This window comes from Orycteropus afer, unplaced genomic scaffold (assembly GCF_000298275.1).
Source record: "Orycteropus afer afer isolate SDZICR_OR568_19922 unplaced genomic scaffold, OryAfe1.0 scaffold00030, whole genome shotgun sequence".
Classification (NCBI taxonomy): domain Eukaryota; kingdom Metazoa; phylum Chordata; class Mammalia; order Tubulidentata; family Orycteropodidae; genus Orycteropus; species Orycteropus afer.
Window position 1 is genome coordinate 13,488,561 of NW_006921617.1, and position 13,323 is coordinate 13,501,883.

At 36.3% G+C, this 13,323-nt stretch overlaps 1 protein-coding gene across 1 annotated transcript in view; it reads right to left on the reverse strand.

Annotated features, from left to right (window-relative positions):
* The window catches only part of GREB1L (GREB1 like retinoic acid receptor coactivator), a 204,166-nt gene that overhangs the window by 165,218 nt on the left and 25,625 nt on the right, over window positions 1-13,323 (reverse strand). Inside the window, exons 3-5 of the mRNA XM_007935598.1 lie at window positions 10,356-10,532; window positions 4,918-5,094; window positions 1,902-2,024 (exon numbers count right to left, since the gene is read on the reverse strand). Coding sequence (XP_007933789.1) covers window positions 1,902-2,024; window positions 4,918-5,094; window positions 10,356-10,532 — 477 coding nt within the window. The remainder of the gene's footprint in view (window positions 1-1,901; window positions 2,025-4,917; window positions 5,095-10,355; window positions 10,533-13,323) is intronic.

Sequence of the window (13,323 nt, forward strand, 5' to 3'; positions counted from 1 at the left end):
AGACATACTTTTTTCTTACTCTTTCTTTGTTATTATGGTAAACAGATATTTATCATATGGTAAATATGGTAACAAAACATTTGACATTTCAACAGTCTTCACATGTACAATTCAGTGGCATTATTTATGTTCATAATGTTCATCATTAACCACTCCTGAATTGTATCTTCCTATCTCTTACATGAGTGGTTTCAAATTATCAGAAATATCAGTCAAGTGTTGGAACCTTGCATTTTAGCATCTAACAAAGTTCTTGGAAGATAATAAACACTTGGTAAGTTTTTTTGGGAGAAAGTAAATATTTATTATTACTACAATATTTTTTAAATTACATTTCACTAGCCCCAGAGTCTAATGGCAGAAAATATACCATGGAACCAATCAAACAACTAAAATAATACTCTAGAAGAGATACGTGGCCATATTATTATTGTAATATAATCTTTCAATGTTGAGAGCCAAATGCCAACTTCTTTCTTTCTTGAATATCTACTAATACGATGTTCTCTTATTTATTTTAAAGAGAGATGCTCTCTCCTCTTAGTTTACAGCCACTCTATAAATGTCTTAGGTCATTACAAAGTTAGACTTTCTTATCCAGGATAAGATAGACTTAGATGAGTGCTGACACATAGAAAGAAATGTCCCTAAATCAAGTTAGTCTTATTACCACTGCTATCATTACTAATATATTCTACTACTCACTTCCATCTTGAGTATAAGTAGAAACAATTTACCAGCTTATTAGAATTTTACATAAATTTGAAATAGTACACTAGGACTGAAGTAAATGAAGGCAACTTTCTTTTCAACTTGTTGTGGTTGAGTGGACACTGGCAAGGCTACGGCACATATGCTATGAAGTTTACGCATCAGATTGGTAAAATGGAACCTCACAAAAACAAGTAAAATGAAAAAAAAAAATACACGAACTCTTTGAAAATACTTTCTTCTTGCCTAAGATGTAGCGTAAAGACATTCAGCTGCTAAGTCAAAGTTTGGAGATTCAAATCTACCGAGAGGCACCTTGAAAGACAGCTCTGGAGATCTATTCCATTGAAATCCCTATGGGGCACAGTTATAACTCTGACACACAAAAGGCTGCATGAGTCAGAGCTGACTTGACAGCAATTGGTAGTGGTAGAGACTGTTTCTGAGTAATTTTCTTAAATAGTATCTACAATCTTTTCAGTTACAGCTCTCTAGCCCTTCAGCCACCTGGAACCATTAAGTCTTACCTGCAGTCTTATCCTGACCTCAGGGCTTGGGCTAGCACAGTCCTCTAAAAGGAGCAATTTTTTGAAGCCTTAGACCAATTGCTTATCTGCTCACTATCAGATCAGCCATTCTGCTGCTCCTGCTCTGATACTGTAATCTACTTCCAGGCACTAAGATTTTATCTGGTTACTTGCAATAAGTCCCGACCTGTATCCCTAGACACTAGGATGGTTTCACCCCCTGTGATCCTTCACCCTTCCTTGGGGCTTTACTTTGTATCACAGTCGGCACACTACTTCGTATAATGTTCTGTGGGCTTAGTTAGCCTCCTACCCTGGAACTCCAGTTTTCATGAACATGTCTCCCATACACACTACCTGATAGCAATGATGCAGACTTCCTTCATGTCTGATTTCCACCCATTACCTACTGTAAACACTCTAGAGACAGGTCTTATGCTTAAACTAGATTTCTTACCAACTCTCAGTTCCTTTCACTCTCTTCCACCTAGCATAGGAAGGACTGTCTGGTCTTGGGTCTTCCATAGACTGACTCATTTCAGTGATGAGTTCAAATTCTAATACTAACTCAAATAATCTCTCTATTCAAACCAACCAACAGTAAGCTTAAAACGCCTACGTGAATATATACCTGCTGCTTGAAATTCAAAAAAGACCCCTTACCTGTCTGAATGAATCCTGATTTGTATCCATTAGTTGTCCCATTTTCTGGGGTCACAGTTGATGACACTGAAGAGTTTGGTTTAAGAGAGTGGCAAGGAGCAGAGGATTGTCGGCTTCTACATTCTGGAAAGGAGTAAGAATCACATTATATGAGATCAATGTTCTGTTAAAATTAGTGATGGAGGACCATCCATTAAAAACCTCTAATATACATTGCTGCTTCTTCAGTGGTAGCCACTTTTCTCATTAGAGATTCACCCTTTCCCTAATGCTGACTCCAACAGAATATGCAAGCTAGTGAGCATAGTTCTTTTCCCTAGGGCCAGATGTCAAGTTTGGAAGGCAAAGAAATGATTACATAGAAAATCAGATCTTTATTCCCAGACAGACTAGTTCCCAGGGGAAAATAAATCATATTCAATGTAAGCATGATAGTTTTAGTTTTAGACTGAGGCTAAAATATCAATCAGCCAAAAAAACCAAACCCACTGCCATTGATAATTTATAAAAATCTAATAAGCTTTCAGAAGCTCTGGTGGCACAGTGGTTGAAGTGTGCAGCTGCTAACCAAAAGGTTGGTGGTTCAAATTCAGTAGCTGCTCTGTGGGAGAAAAATGTGGCAGTCTGCTTCTACAAAGATTTACCGCCTTGGAAATCCTATGGAGCAGTTCTACTCTGTTGTATAGGGTCATTATGAGTTGGAATAGGCTCAACAGTAGTGGATTTTGATTTAATAAGCTTTCAAACACCAGTTTACTTCCTGTCCATGACTGATTTTAGTGTGGAACAGTAACCTAAAGTCCATACAGGCTGCTTTCAACTTTCTCTACCCAATTTTAATTTATATCCCAAAACAGATGCAGAGAAAATATGTATAGGCAAAAGAGATAAATTAGAAGCTCTGGTGCCACAGTGCCTAAGGCATCTGACTACTAATCAGAAGGCTGGCAGTTCAAACCCACCAGCCACTCCTCAGAAGGAATTTTGGACAATCTACTTCCATACAGATATCATGTGCATTCTCAATTCTTCTGAAGGAAATAGGCAGACAATGTTCAAGTTTATTGCTGATCATACAATACTAAGCTTCATTTTAAAAAAGCTGATATTAATGAGGATCTGGTATAATGTACTTTGTATTATGATAGCCTGTGGTGCTTTAAGGAACTCTGGTGGCATGGTATCTAAGACATTTAACTGCTAACCAGAAGGTTGATGGTTCAAACCCACCAGCTGCTCTGTGGAAGGAAAATGGGGCAATCTACTATGATAAAGATTTACAGCCTCAGAAACCCAATGGGGGTTGCTATGAGTTGTAATTGACTGGATGGCAGTGAGTTGGTATTTTTTTGAGTTTGTGGTACTTTAACTTGCAACCAAATTATACTCTATGTTAAACAATATTAATCTCTAAACATAGTATATAAAAAGGGAATACAAATGGTTGTATATGACAAAGCCAATTAGAGAGGGTTTCCAAGTTTATCAGATATATGCAAGGATTAGAAGCAGTTTCCTATAACTTTCATCTATGCTATGACCTTCCAGGAAGAGCTATGGTATTTTGGCCTTAAAGCACATCTCCACATTATGTGTATATGTATATTGTACATGTTTGTATAAGTGTATATACATACAATTCCAATTCCAAATTAGCAACTTCTATAACCATGATGCTTCAGAAGCCACCCAGGATCACTGTATTATAAGCTATTTCACAAATGTTATTCTTTACCAGAAAGATGAATTATCATTATGTACCAAAGAAGTTAAAAATATTTATGTAACTGTAACAAAATTTTTTTATAAAAAGGAAGTTAAAAGGTAGGGAGGCAATACCTATTCCATTTTTACTCTTTTGCTAGGGTTCATAACATTCAAAATTAATTTTCTAGGAAAATTCTTCAGACTTTATTAGGATAAAGAGTTATAATGCTTATGAGTCAATGGTTGCAAGTGGTAATACCTGGCTTAGAACATGTAGCAGCTTCCTTTGGAGTTATATAATGCCACTTAAGCTATGAAGGACTCAGAGACAAATCTGTAGTTGTAATTTGTATTTATTATGCTGTTTTTCATGGACAGGCAAAAGTTGTGTACAGACAATAAACGGAAACATTAAAGACGTATTATTATATAGGGGAAAAAATTTCAGCATCTATGAAATTGCTCAATAGAAGGATTAGATACAGCCCTGCAGTAATACAATGGATAGAACTTGTGCAAATTCCTATCAAATACATGAAGATGTGAAGTTTTAACTGGATTCATTTCTATACATAAGTTAGTTAAGTTCTTCTTAATTTAAAAGAAACAAAACTTTGTCAACTTAACAGTGTCTTTTCTCTAGGCATTATGAAGATAAATTATTTACTCTCAAGTATTTTGGGTTTAATTAAAATAGAAAAATGTATATGCTTGAGAATTACCAAAGAACCCAAATAAAGTTTAAAAAAAAAGTATCTTAACGGAAAACTGACACTTTGAGGTCCTCTCCAAATGAAGAAACCAAAAAAACTAGTAAGAGTCCATTCTTCTTCCAAGGGTTGTACCCCACCAACTTCAAAGGACAAAAACAAACAGATGTGTACTTTTCTTCAACTTGAATAATCTCTGCTAAAAATAGAAAAGAAGCAGAGTTCATATAACCTACTTCTTATTGTGTGCTGCAGACTTGATTCCTATTCATAGTGACCCCACAGGACAGAGTAGAACTGCCCTATAGGGTTTCCTAGGCTGTAATCTTTATGTAAGCAGACTGCCACATCTTTCTTACAAGGAGCACTGGTGGGGGTTCGTTCAAACCACTGATCTTTTTGGTTAGCACCTAAATGCTTAACCATTACACTACCAGGGTTCCTTACACAACCTATTAGAGGGATTTATATTTTTTTGATGGCCTTCTGACCTTGGGATATTTATTATATCAACCCTCAATTCACAATTCTGTACGAGTCACTATCACTACTGTGGAATCCCCACTTCCTTCCCTTTCTGTAGTAGAAGCTGAGGCTACCTTTCCAGCAGATGAGAGGTCCCTTCGATAGTACACCCTGGGAACTTCTGACTAGGTAGTACTTTAAGTGCTTCTGCTTTTTTGGCTGGGTGGTGAGCTTCAAGTTAATGTGATTGGAAAATTCTGTGAAATACCGAAATCCTCTTTCTCCACAGCCAATACAGTTTCCAGAAAACCCTGAAATGAGGAAAACCAAAGTTACTGGTGGCCTTGTAAATGGATACGATATTTTTATATATAAAAATAAATATTCATGCAATAACTTCTCAAGTTCAAGGAAATAATTCAAAGGAAGAAATAAAAACAGGCACAAAAATAATTTTAGCAGAGTTATTTTATAATGTGAAAGACTAGATATAATATACATATCACCCCAAAAGAGTAATAGTTAAGGAAATAAACTGGATAGTATCATGTGATAGAATTTATATAGCTGATATTATGATAAGAAAAAGTTTGGTCCTGGAGATGTCCATTATTTCCTCACCACACCCTCCCTTCTTAGAGGATGTGCTGATCTTAGGCATGGTTCTCCATCCTACCTGCCATGTGAATTTGCTTCTGACAAACAATATCTGACCTAATTTGGGACAATCAGAGGCTCTATCCTGGAATTTTGAAGTAAATAAACAGAGTCATTCAAATGATACTAGACGCTGGACCAGGTTTGAACTATGTCAACCACATGTAAACTAAGGTGCAGGACAGACCAAGTTGAGAAATATGAAAAGTTTCTATACCATCTGGTTATACCTTCTGATGCTGATTGCCATGAGATTTCCATTTCTTCTTTATTCAAACCCTCTTTATTCAAGCTGGGTGGTATAAATTGTGTTTGTCTACTAACCTAAAACATGATGGTTCAAACCCACCAGCAATGCCACAAAAGACAGAACAAGCAATATGCTTTCATAAAGATTACAGTCAAGAAAACCCAATGGAGCAGTTCTACTCTTAATATAAAGAGCTGCTATGAGTCAGAATTGACTCAATGGCAATGTGTTTGGGTGTTTGTTTTTTTTTTTTTAATTCTTTAGTGCTGACATCTAAACAATTCCTCTCTCAGACTAATGAAACTTCTAGGGGCTGTTTGGAAAAGAAGATAAAGAAAGAAGAAACGGAGCGTGCTGGGAGAATGAGAAGTTATGCTTTGCTTTACTGGAAATCAACTTTTTTGGTCCTCCTTAATACACCAACCAAAAAGCATGCAGTAAGAGTGAGTTCCTCTGGTTGTCTGATGAGAAAATAACACATTTATTTTCATAGAGGTAAACAAAGACAAACAAATTTTAAATAAGAAAGAAAGGAAATTTTAAATTGTACAAATTCAGTGTCTCTATTACTTACAACTAACTGAAAAGAAATTCACTGATAAAGTGATAGTGTTTTTATGTAACTAAGATATGTAAGGAGAGAAGATAAAGTCTATGTGGATTATAAAGACAGTACCTCCCAGTGTCCCAATCTTAGGACACTGACAATCAATCAGAGCATCTATAAATGGGCAGTCCGATCTATTATTAATTCGCCTATCTATACATCAAGCATTGTGCTAAACAATGGAGAAGCAGTGGTAAACAAGAGATAGTCACAACCTCTAGCCAATTACATAGAATTACTAATTTATTACTATTATTATATAAAAATGTAAATATTAGTACAGTTTTTTAAATTACTTAAACTGTATTCAGAGATAGATTGCATTTGAGAGCACCTAGCCATTGTCTAAAACCCTGAAGGTGGAAGCAAACAAAAACAAATGTTGTCAATGGCTGCAGAGTTCAAGTTCCTAAAGTCATCCATCCATCAATCCATCCATGCAACAAATATTTATACTCTAATATGTGCCACGCAGGAGTCACTGGGTACACAAAATGGTTAAGCACTGGACAACTAACTGAAAGGTTGGCAGTTAGAACCAACCTAGAGATGCCTCAAAGGAGAGGCCTGATGATCTGCTTCTGAAAAGTCACAGCCTTGTAAGCCCCGTGAAACACAGTTCTGCTCTCACACATGGGCCTGCCATGAGTTGAAATCAACTCTATAGCAATTAGTGCTAAACACTGTTTCAAGTACCAGGGATTCAGCACTGAATAATGGTGTGATCGTCACCCCTTAATGGAAATTGCCTAAACTGTCAAGCAAATGTATCACATGAAAACCACAACAAAAATGCTAGAAGAACATTTCAGTAGAAATATTTTAATAAGCTAAAAAATGAGGCTTATATGGTATGTCCAAGTAGTTTAGAAAAGATAAGCATGAGAATTAGAATTAACAAATTAATGAAGTTGAGGTGTTCTTTTTTTTTTTTTTTTTTTAAATCTTTTCCTCTGCCTATTTTCTGTGGTGAAAAGCAAGAGAGTGGGAGAAGGAAGGAAAGTAATAGATTTGGATAATCTACGAAGAAGAGAATCTTCACTTTAATAAAAGGTAACAATATTAGGAGTTAGAATCCTAAGGTCCATTTCTCAGACTCTGTTTGACTCTATTATCCTTGGTTCAAAAGAGATTTTATTTGCTCAAAGTTCTTGCTAGCATCAGTAATGAAAAAGAAAGAAAAAACACACTTAACAGCCAAATTACCTTTCTAGTTATTTTAGCAATCAAGTTGTTCAGTTGCAGAGTAGATGTGGAGCACATGCACTGGCAACTGGAGAAATATTTTTTAAAATCAAGTCTCCCACAGTCTTTGGAATTTGCACAATTTACATAAAACTTTAGACAAATTGATATTGGATTTCACCGGGATTCTAGAATATCTGAAGCTTAAAGCTTTTCCCACTATATCAATGTATATACTAAAATCATACATCAAAGTAGGAAATGTTGGGTGAGTATTAACTTCTGGTCAAAAGCATATTGAACATATAAAAATCTCAACAATATGATTATCTAAGAAAAAAGTTCCACCATTTTGCTGCAATACATTTGTACCTGGAGAAGTGGGAAGTGAAAAGTTATGCCCATTTTTATAAGGCTAGAGAAAGTAAACACAGTTCTAAGTCTATAAAAGTATTTCATAAATACTAAAGCAGAATAACTACCATTTAATGAGCAAGTACTAGGTCCCTGGATGGCACAAATGGTTTGTTCTCAGCTATTAACCAAAAGGTTGGCAGTGAGAACCCACACAGCAGCACTGAGGAGAAAGGTCTGGTGATCTGCTTCCACAAAGATTACAACCAAGAAAACCTGATGGTGCAGTTCTACTCTGTGTAACACACATAGGGTGCCATGAGTCGGATTCAAGTCAACAGCAATGGGTTGGGTTTGGTTTACTATGTCAGACATTGCATTACACGGGGGCCTTATAAACATCATCTCACTTGATCTTTATTATTTTATTTTACTTCACTTGATCTTTAAAACTCTACAGAGTAGGTACTATTGGCTCTTTTAAAGACATGAGGAATCTGAGACATCAAGAGGTTAGGTAGCTTGCAAAGTTCTTCAAAGTACTAAGTGGCAAATCAGGGGTTTAAACCCAGGTCTGTCTGATTCTAAAGTCCATGGTCTTTGGTCTACATATTTCTATTTTCATAGGATTAAGAAATCTATTATTCTGATGGTGTTTGCTCTGTCCTTTTCATAATATATTCTAAGAGGATTCCTCTAATCAAGAAGAATCACTGAGCAAAAAGGAATCATGAGAGATTTTTCTCTATAGTCACAGCCACATCTGATGACACTGATGATTTTAAAATGCCTTCCAAAAAAGCCATTTTACCACAACCTACTATGTTCTAAGCTTTGAGAGAAAAAGGATTGTGTCTTCCTTCTGTACCCCTATATCATAACCTAGCATGATTTGTTATACAGTACATTTGGAATAAATATTGGTGAATGAATGAACAGATACTTAGATCTTCTTTGGTAATTTAGTACAATATGTAAGTTTTATCACTAGGTTTCCATATTAAATTATTTTCTCAATTTTACTAAAAGAAAAATAAAGTGAACACAGTCCCTAAGGCACCTGACTGCTAGCCAGAAGGCTGGCGGTTCAAACCCACCAGCCACTCCTCGGAAGGAAGATGGGGCAATATACTTCTGTACTGATACTTCCTCGGAAACCCAAGGAGAGGTCACTATGAGTCGGGTCTCACTCAATGGCACATAACAAATATACAAAAAACAACTGACCGTTTCTTTTTCGATGAACCAGAAGAAGAGTCTTAATCGTAATTTAAGGAATCAAACCACAGCTCAAACAAACAAATATGTTTCTGAATCAATACAACACTTGAATTCTTTGTCCTTTTATCTTTTTCACTTTTACTGATATCTGTGCCTAACACCTGACTATATCTATAGTAAGAGAAATTTTGAGGGGGGGGGGGAATCCAGAGAAATGAAGCAGCAGGAAAAAAAAAAAAGGCCAATAAGCTTCATATGCCCTCTTGTTTGTCTTTATAATTATTTAAAAAATAAATAAATCCACTCTGTTATTTCTTTTTTTTTTTTCACTCTGTTATTTCTTGATGCATGGAATATGGAGGCTATCTTGTAAAAAGGCCTAGATTCTAAGTTAATACCAGAAATTAAACCATTTAATTTTGAGATAAAGTTATACGTTTTATATCACATTTACATTCTTATTTATTTTGGGTAAACTAATGCTAAATGTAAAATGAGAAACACAGTAATCAAGTATAGATAGGAATAATGGATGCTATGGAAAAACTACAAATAATTTACAAAGTGATAATCCACAAAAGAGTAACTGAAAGTTGATTTTACATCAGTTTCAGATCAATGGCATTACAGAGTGTAAATTCTACTTTGTTTATAAAATATTAATTTTTGCAAAATTGCATTGTCTTTTAATATTTAGTTTTTTAAAAAAAGTCTCTTAAATAAGGCAAGGTTTTGAGAATGAATAAACCCACTGCTGTCAAGTTGATTCTGACTCACAGCAACCTTCAAGGGCAGAACAGAACTGCCCCATAAGTTTTCCAAGGCTGTACAGAGGTGAAGCAGACTGCCACACCTTTCTCCTCCATCGAGTGGTTGGTGGGTTTGGAACTATCTACCTTCTGTTTAGCAGCTGAACTCTTAACCACTATGCCACCAGGGTTCTTTGTTGTTGTTATATGCCATCGAGTCAGACCCGACTCATCGCGACCCCTCCTTGGGTTTCCAAGGCAGTATCACTGCAGAAGTAGATTGCCCAACATTCCTTCCAAGGAGTAGCTGGTGGGTTCAAACTGCCAGCCTTCTGGTTAGCAGTCAAGTGCCTTAGGCACTATGCTACCAGGGTTCTTTAGAACAAATAAAAATGAATGTAAAAAATGTTTCTCATTTGAACTACACTATTTAATTCCAATTAATTCTGTGGCTTTTTTTTTTTTTTTTAATTCTGTGGTAATTTTAAATAAAACTTCTGCTTTAACTGTCTTATTTTAGAAGGAATTTCATAAGCATGAAATACTCACCTAAAAGTGCATTTTTTCCATGATCATCTGGTAGAAATCGCTTGTCTACAGCACAAACTAGGATGTGTTCAGGAAGATTGGGAGACTTGGCCCCCACCAGCAGGAATCCTGCTGGGATATCGATTTGTTCCATGCACAGTGATACCAAACGCAAATCCTTTCCTGCTTGACAAAAACCTAAAAACAGATGAAAAAGGACACAGTGACCTGACAGAATGGGAGAAAAATGAGAAACAGAACCTCAAAATCTTGGGAAAAATGAAAAAAAACACCCAAAAAACAAAAAACTACACCTATAGGTCTGGTTGAGACTGGAGGACACTGTTACTCTGAGATACTCTTCAAACCCTGAACTGAAACTAAACCCCTTAGGTCACCTTGTAGCTAAATAACTGGCTTAAAGAATAATGAATATCACCCTTAAGTACCGTGCTCCTTTAAAAAAATCTCCTGTATGAGACCAAATGGTCAACATATACTTTAAACTAAGATGAGAATGTAAGAGGGTAGGGAAACTAGTTTAATGGAAATGGAAAAACCAGAAGAGAAATCATGAGAATGTTCGCACACTGTGAAGAATGTAACCAAGTCATTAAACAACTTGTGCAGAAATTATTGATTGTGAACCTACACTGCTGTGTAAACCTTCACCAAAAACACACAAAAAAAATATTATTGATAAATAAATAAAGCATGCAGTGAAATGTCTTCCCAGTTCCAGCTGCTATCAAGTCAATTCTGGACTCACAGTGACCCCGTGTGTTTCAGAGGAGAACTATGTCACAGGGATTTCAAGGGCTGCTTTTTCAGAAGTAGATTGACAGGCCTTTCTTTTGAAGTTCCTGTGGGTGGACTTGAGCCTCTGACTTTTTAAAAAGTCAGCAGCTGAGCATATTAACCATTGTACCATCCAGGGATCCCAGAAATGTTTATGACCATTTTCATTAATTTACCTGTCAGTATTTAGCACCAAATTTAAAGCACATCTACTCCAACCAGAAGACAAATCTATCACATGTGCCCCTCTGAACAGAACGGAAAGGACACTAAAAGGAGATCATTTCTATTCGTTCAGCCAACACTGACATTTATTTTCTGGCCCACAGATAAGGCAATGATTTAAACAAAACAGCAAACTTTGAAAAGTACACTTATTTTCATGTGCATGTACAGTAATTTCTCTTTAAATGCAAACTGAATTCTCTAAATGGGGAAAATCACAGAAAGAGCTGCTCTTCATTTCACAAAATTTGTGAGTCATAAATGAATGGGCCAGACTAGAACTTAGAACTGTCATATTATCTCCACTAGATATGACATGACATGACAAACCTTATATAAACACTTTGTGTATCATATTAATTCATTAGTTCAGGATTTATTAACCCAACATTTACAACAGATGCTGTCCTAGGTCAAAGGATACAGAATTGAACAAAATGTATTTTCCTCTAAGAACTCACATTGTAGTCTACTGGAAAATTGATAAGGACCCAATAAATAATCACAAAATAATGTTACAGAAGACAGCTATTGTTCTGCTGCAGAGTACCCCTCTCTATCCCTTCTGAGAAATGATCCCTCCTGTACTACAGTCAGAGTCCTTGGGTGGTGCCAAAAGGTTGGCAGCTTGAGTTGACCTGGAGGCACATCAGAAGAAACACCTGGTGATCCACCTCTAAGAAATTAGCCACTGAAATTAGCTTATAGAGCACAGTTCTACTCTGATGCACTAGGGGATCAGCATGAATCAGAGTCAAATCCATAGCAACTGGTTATTTTTTGTTTGTTCTCTAATCACGTTGTTGTTACGTGCCGTCAAGTTAGATCCAACTCATAACAACCCCTCCTTGGGTTTCCGAGGCAGTATCACAGAAGTAGATTGCCCTATCTTCCTTCCGAGGGGTGGCTGATACGATCCCTTGAAGAGTTGTGATATTCCAGACTGACCTAAGAGCTGGAACCTGACCCAAGCTGGACCACTTTAATATCCTACCTTTCTGACCATAGTTGACTGGGTCAGGCATGGGCACCTGACATGATCAAGGACAATCAAAATCTTTTCTCTGGGAATTCTGGCTCAGTTTGCTCTGTCAGTAATCATGTTCTTTGCCACAAGAGAGAAGCCTAACAGTAGAGACAAGAAGGAGTGTTCTGGTGGTGACTGAATCCGTAAAGCCCAGTTTATATCTGATTTTGCCATGGTATGGTCATGAAACCTTTAATTTGGAATTCTTCCAATAATTTCCTCATTTTACCTAAGCTATTTTGAGTTGGATTTTTGTCATAATAAATGCTATTGAAGGTAGCTGTGGGAGCATGAAGGACAGATACCTAACTCTCTGCACATAAACCTGGAGAGATCACCATAATCGTTGTTCAATACAAAGTAAGGAAGATCTATGCTTTATTCTTCTAAAAGTATCAATTAATGATTTTAAGCAAATGTCAACAAATAGTTGAATGAACTATTACATGAGAAATAAAAAATAAAACACAATCAAAACAAATTTATTTATGGTTTGGATCATCAAACCTCAACAACAGATACAATGAAATTGGAAAAGGTCAACAGAAAATAAACTAAGAGAATCAAGACACTGGCTCGCAACCATTTCAAGCCTGTAAATGAATTCCCTCACAACATTAAAAAATTTCAAATTTAACTTTTAAGTATTCATAAGTGCAAAAAATAATATAAAAATTATGAATTCTTTAACAGTTTTAAATGAACCTGCCTGTTATTACTCACAATATCAACTAAATTTATTTGAAATTTTGTCATTTATATGTTGTTGTTGTTAGATGCCATAGTCAGTTCTTACTCATGTTGTTGTTATGTGCCATCGAGTTGGACCCGACTCATAGCGACCCCTCCTTGGGTTTCCGAAGCAGCATCACTACGGAAGTAGATTGCCCCATCTTCCTTCCGAGGAGTGGCTGGTGGGTTTGAACCCCCAGCCTTCTG